The sequence below is a fragment of the Arachis hypogaea genome, chromosome 16 (genome assembly GCF_003086295.3).
Source record: "Arachis hypogaea cultivar Tifrunner chromosome 16, arahy.Tifrunner.gnm2.J5K5, whole genome shotgun sequence".
Classification (NCBI taxonomy): Eukaryota; Viridiplantae; Streptophyta; class Magnoliopsida; order Fabales; family Fabaceae; genus Arachis; species Arachis hypogaea.
The window spans coordinates 137427068-137433741 of record NC_092051.1 but is presented as its reverse complement, the minus strand read 5'-3'; the positions used below and the strand labels follow the sequence as shown (position 1 = coordinate 137433741).

The 6674-nt window shown below is 36.4% G+C and overlaps 1 protein-coding gene across 1 annotated transcript; it reads left to right on the top strand.

The window, feature by feature from the left end:
- Positions 1-3655: 3655 nt before the first annotated feature.
- Positions 3656-6032, top strand: LOC112757656 (inositol transporter 1-like). Its single transcript, XM_025806212.2, has 5 exons — positions 3656-3809; positions 3907-3977; positions 4254-4589; positions 4683-4790; positions 5199-6032. The coding sequence occupies exons 1-5, from the start codon at positions 3656-3658 to the stop codon at positions 6030-6032; spliced, it is 1503 nt and encodes a 500-aa protein (XP_025661997.2).
- The last annotated feature ends 642 nt before the right edge of the window (positions 6033-6674 follow it).

Genomic DNA, 6674 nt, shown 5'->3' with positions numbered 1-6674 from the left:
GGCACGCGAAAGAGATGGACAAAAATACAAGATACTTTCACAATATGGCTTCAGCAAGAAGATGGAACAATAAGATTGATACACTGGTGATAAACGGTAGAACGGTCAGAAATCAAGTGAGAATCAAGATAGCCATCAGAGAGTTTTACAAGGAATTATATCATCAGGAAGCTACTCCAATGATGGGCTTTAGAGATGGTCTGGTGGGAAAGATAGATGAGGAAGATGCTGTAACCTTAGAGAGGATGCCGTCAGCTGAGGAGATCAGAGAGGCTGTGTGGGACTGCGAATCCTCTAAGGTGCCAGGCTGTGATGGGTACAACATGAACTTCATTAAGAGATGCTGGGATGAGATTGGACCTGAATTTACGACAACAGTGATGGGGTTCTTTAATTCTTCCAGGTTACTGACTGATAGTAATATTGCTTGGGTGGCATTGGCTCCAAAGTTTGTTGGTGCAAAGGAGATCAAAGACTTGAGACCTATTAGTATGGTGGGGTGCGTCTACAAGGTCATCTCAAAGGTGCTAGTCAGGAGGATCAGATCAGTGATGCTAGGGTTAATAGGGGAGACTCAGAGTGCGTTCGTCAAGGGAAGGAAAATACACGATGGGGCACTTATTGCATGTAAAATAGTAAACTGGCTTAAACAGAGAAAAAAGGAAGCAGCAATAATCAAGCTAGATTTCCAAAAAGTATATGACAGAGTCAAATGGAGCTTTGTGGACTTGGTATTACAAAAGATGGGCTTCGGACATAAATGGAGAGCATGGGTTATGGAGTGTGTGGCCATTGCATCTATGTCAGTATTGATAAATGGGTCACCATCTAAGCCTTTCAAAATGGAAAGAGGTTTGAGACAAGGTGACCCGCTTTCTCCCTTCTTATTTGTACTGGCTATGGATGTGCTACATTGAATAGTTGGAGAGGCGATCAGGAATGGACGTATATTACCGTTGTTAGTGGGTAAGGATAGCATAGAATTGTCGCACCTTCAGTTTGATGATGATACTATTCTATTTTGCCCACCAGAAGAGGAGACTATTAAGAATTATAAGCGACTTCTGTGATGTTTTGAGTTGATGTCAGACCTCTATATTAATTTTGATTTCGATTAATTGTGAAAAGCAGTAGACACAGCGTATGTGTAACCTTTTGGGTTGTAAGGGGGACACTCTCCCAGTTAAATACCTTGGGATATCCTTAGGAGCAAACCCGAGGATGGCGAAGACTTGGAAGCCTATTCTGGACAAAGTGGAGGAAAAACTAAGCTTGTGGAAAGCTACGGTGCTAAACAAAGCTAGAAAGTTGGTGCTCATCAAATCAGTATTGAACAGTTTGCCAGTGTACTATTTGAGTCTATTTAAGATGCCGAAAGCTGTTGCTGAGAAGTTGATTTCACTATAGAGAAGATTCATATAGAGTAAGGAAGATGGTAGGAATGGTATGGCATTAGTTAGATGGGAAATGGTACATGCTCCAAAGAAACTAGGTGGCTTGGGAGTTGGCGATGCAATTATTCGGAACTCAGCATTGTTGTTTAAGTGGTGGTGGCAGTTTACAAAGGAAGAGTGCCCGTTGTGGAAGAAAATTGTATGTTCATGTAATAATCTGAATCCCAATGATCTACTGTCAACTCAAGCACTATCTACAAGAGGAGGCCCATGGAAGGATATATGCCAGTTGCACATCATGAATGAACGTATAAGGGATAAGATGGTTACAAGTTTGTCCATGGAGATTGGTGATGGGCGACGGACTCGGTTTTGGGAGGATGTATGGCTACTATGTGGATCTTTGAAAGACCAGTTCCTGAGGCTTTTCTCTGTTTCAAACTAATATGGATACGTTATTGGGGACTGTGGGTTTTGGAATGGGATAGAGTGGTTTTGGAATTTCTAATGGAGGCACGAGCTTTTTTAGTGGGAATTGGAGCTTCTAAGTCAATTACATGAGGCTTTGAGACCGGTGAAATTAGTAATAATAGAGAGGATCGAGTGGTTTGGAAATATGATAGGCAAGGTGCTTTTTCAACTAACTCATTTGTGCAGGTGATGCAGGTTGAAGCACTCCCAGAGGTGGTAACCAGCTACAGCTTCACAAGGACCATTTGGAAAGGTTTGGTTCCACCAAGAGTGGAGCTTTTTGCTTAGTTTGTTTTAATAGGCAGGGTGAACACTAAGGAAAGGCTGAGCTGGTTTGGAATTATCAGACAGGAAGATACTATATGCGTGCTATGTAATAATGAATTGGAACATGTATATCACTTGTTTCTAGGCTGTGCATTTACGTGGTAGGTGTGGAGTGCTTGGATATCAGGATTCGGTTGTCAATGGTTTTATCCGGGTTCGATGAAAGAGCACTTTCTCAGTTGGACAGAGGAATCGAGGAGTAAGGAGGATCGTAAGCAGCGGCTGAGGTGCTTTTGTGCGGTCATTTGGAATATATGGATGGAAAGGAATAACAGGATTCTCCAGAATCAAAGCAGATGTGTTGAAGAAGTCATTAACATGACCGTGAGAAGCGTTAATGAGTGGAGTGGTGTTGATCCCTTTTGTTGTTGATGGCTATGCCGAAGATGACATGGGGAGTTTATGTGTTTGATTTAGTTATTTAAGTAGGCGTATGCTGCTTGTCTAGCTCTGTTCGCTCCACTGTATTGTGTTGAGCTCTTACTTTCAAAAAAAAAAAGATGACAAATAGAGTTGTTGTTAGTTAAGTTAATCTTTATTTAAGTGATTATCCACGGCTTATCTCTTTTACCAGAAGATACTATTTGTTGACCATTGAATAAGAAGGTAATAAGTGCCTATCACATTACATAACAGAATTTTCACCAACTATAAAAAGCCACCAAAGAAATATACTCACAACTCAACTTAGTATAACAAAAAAATAATGTTCCATAACCAATAAAATTTATTATTTTTAATTAATATTAGTAAATATTTTAAAGTTTAAGTACTAAATTTTAAATTTTAAATACTAAAATTAACTCCTAACAATATAAAAATAAAATGTTAGCTAACAGTATTAACTAATATTAATAAAAATTATCTTTAACATTTCTCGCAAGAAAATATATGCAAATAATTTTTATGATTCACATGTATTAATTATTTGGATTTAATTTATATAATAAATATCACTATGAATTAGATTTTTATAGACATCCAACTAACATATCAATACATCAGCAAATAAATTTCACATAACCACCGATTATAGCTTGAAAGGCTCATGAATACTATAAATATATTTGATTAGACAAAAATAGAAAATTATTAAATGGTATCAATACATAAGAATTAAAATAATCTAAATTAAGATAGTTAATATAAGGATCCAAAATGACAGCAATCATGTTAACATATGTAGGTATTTGAGTACATATTCGTTGTGACAGAGTAATAACGGAAAGTAGGAAAGGAAATAAAAAGAAGGGAGAGTAATCTAGTTGCAAGTTCACATCAACATAAAACTGATCCTTCATAAAAAAAACAAATGTTGTTATCATATATATGCCCATCGACTTTTAAGGGAACAAGAAATCCAACAAAATTTTTAAATTTAACAACTTTATTATCTATAAAACTATGTTAGATCTCACGCATTAACATGTAATTTACAACTAGTTGATAAAAGCAAGCTAGCAATGGTGGCTGATATGTGCGTGTCGATTAAAGCAGGAAGCTCTGATTATTTGGAGAAACATCCAGAGCGCAGAATATCATTTTCCCAAAATTTTTACATTATTGGAGTTACTTTTGCAGCTGGTATTGGTGGCCTTCTATTTGGTTATGATACTGGTACAGTATACATATATGCGTATTGTCTACCATTTCATTAATTAAGAAAAAAAAAAAGAAAGAAATGAAATAGCATATATTTTGTTTTCATTTGTAGGTGTGATATCTGGCGCTCTCTTGTACATAAAAGATGATTTTGAAGTTGTAAAGAACAGTAGTTTTCTTCAGGTAAAAGAGAGAGTGTCTTTTTGTTCATTTTCTTTTAATTTGGTAGCTTGTAATTGTGACCATATAGTTATATGAAACGCAATATGTTCTGGTAGGAAAATTGGTAGGTGGTACGCAATACATCACATTTAAAATTTTTAATGGGAAAAGTATATATATAGCATTCGACAACAAAGATAAATTGTGAATTCACATAACTATGACTATGACACAGTAGGACTAGAGTAGAGTGCCATTTTGCAGCAATTATATGTTCTCATTTTGTTATGTTTGCAGGAACTAATAGTTGCCATGGCCTTAATTGGTGCAATTTTCGGTGCCGCCATTGGTGGTTACATTAATGATTCTTTAGGGCGTAAGGCTGCCACTATTGTGGCAGATATTTGTTTCGCAGTAGGATCACTCTTGATCGCCGTCGCACCAAATCCCACTCTTATCATAGTTGGCCGGTTTTTTGTTGGCCTAGGTGTAGGTTTTGCCTCTGTTACTGCTCCTATGTATATCGCAGAAGTATCACCGTCTGAAATAAGAGGTGGATTAGTTAGTGTCAATTGTCTTATGATCACAACTGGCCAATTTCTTTCCTTTGTCATCAATTATGGTTTGACTAGAGTAAGCATATCCAACTCTTTAGCTAACAATACCAATAGTAATAATTTTGTCTTCGTCCATCTTGATTTTCTAAGAGCAAAATTATGTGTGCAGGTTCCTGGAACATGGCGTTGGATGCTTGGAATTGCAGGTACACCAGCTGTTATTCAGTTGGTTCTTATGGTCTTTCTTCCTGAGTCCCCCAGATGTCTATATTTGAAGGTAAATGATGATATAAGATCAATGATCATTCATGTGAAGTTCTCTTTATGCAAAAATTATAGGTAATAACTATTAGATAATTTGATATGTTAAACTAAAGTTAATGCTGGAAACCAATTTTTTTTAAACTAACATCAGCCAATTTTGTTATTTTGTTTATCTTAAATTCTAGATCCTAAAACTTAAATTATAAATATAAAATCTAAAGTTGACTAATGTTAGCTAACTAAAAATTAGTTTCCTGTACTTTTTTTCTTAACTAAATTATCATCTAATGATTATCAACTATTATTTTCATATGAAGACAACTTTATGTCATTAGTCACCTATAAAGTTTGGGTAAAATAAATCCTTATATTGATTTTTTTTTGTACAATAATTAAAAGCTTAGTTACTTTTAACTTGCAGAATAGGAAGGAGGAGGCCACCAATGTTCTTTCTAGGATATACCCATCTCCTCGGTTGGAGGACGAAATAGATATTCTTGAAGCTCACATGGAGCAAGAACAAAAGGATAAGGTCAAAGTTAAATACAGTGATGTATTTAAGTTGAAAGAAATCAGAGTTGCGTTCATATGTGGCGCTGGACTTCAAGCATTCCAACAACTTACCGGTATTAGTGTTATAATGTACTATAGCCCAACAATCATTCAATTGGCTGGCTTCAAATCAAACGAATCGGCTTTGTTCTTATCCCTCATTGTTTCTGCAATTAATGCCGGTGGCACAATTATTGGCATTTACCTTATTGACATTGTAGGGCGAAAGAAGCTTACACTTAGTAGCTTAATAGGTGTGGTTGGATCGTTAATCCTACTCTCTGCTTCATGTTATGTTAGAGGACATGGCAACCCGGGTTTAGTTTATGGATGGCTTGCTGTTGTGGGTTTGGCTTTGTATATTATATTCTTTGCACCTGGAATGGGTCCTGTTCCTTGGGCTGTGAACACAGAGATATACCCTGAAGAGTTTAGAGGAATATGTGGTGGCATGTCTGCAACAATTAATTGGGTTGGTAGTGTCATCATGTCTATTAGCTTCCTTTCTTTTGTGGATGCTATTGGGCTTGGTGAGAGTTTTATGATTCTTTTGGCTGTTGCTTGTGTTGCAATAGTTTTTGTGATTTTCTATATGCCAGAGACAAAAGGATTGACTTTTGAAGAAGTTTCAAATATTTGGAAGGAGAAAGCCTATGGAAAAGATAAAAACATAGAGAGCATGGTTGAGCAAGCAAGTACATGATCAGCAACTTTTTCCAATACGTTTAAGACTTGTGAAAGCACGAAAAGTCATAAAGTTAAGGTTTGAACATGAAATGAAGAAGAACAAAAAATAAAAGGAGAAGAAATGAAAGATGCAACATATATGTGCATGCGCATGTGTCTGTGTCCTTACTGGTAGCTTTGGCCAAAGAGTTCAAAATACCATCCCTATGATTGGCTATATAGTTGATCAGGATCATGTCTTCTTCCATGGTCCATGGCCCTTTTCTCACTTCCAAATCTTGAGACATGTTGAGAGAGTGAGAGAGATTTCGGAGGGGGTGTTAAGGAAGAAGACTCTAGTGACGTGTGTGACAAGCAATGTAGAGTTAGTTTGCATTACAGAGTTAGTTAGATGAAGTGAGAATCTGTTATAGGATCAGTTGAGTGTTAGTTATTGATGTGTTTCTCTATCTTTCACTCGTAGTGTGTAAATAAGTAAGGAAGCTTCATATGTAAATTAATACATTCTTCCAACATCAATTCAATTTAATATTTAGTTCATTCTCTTAGCTTTCTTTCTAGTTTTCTTTCTAGTTTTCATACTCTTGATGTGTTTTCATGCTATGGTTTCTAGTTCCTCCCAGTATATACTTGGCTATTTTCGACCATGTACAGTCAT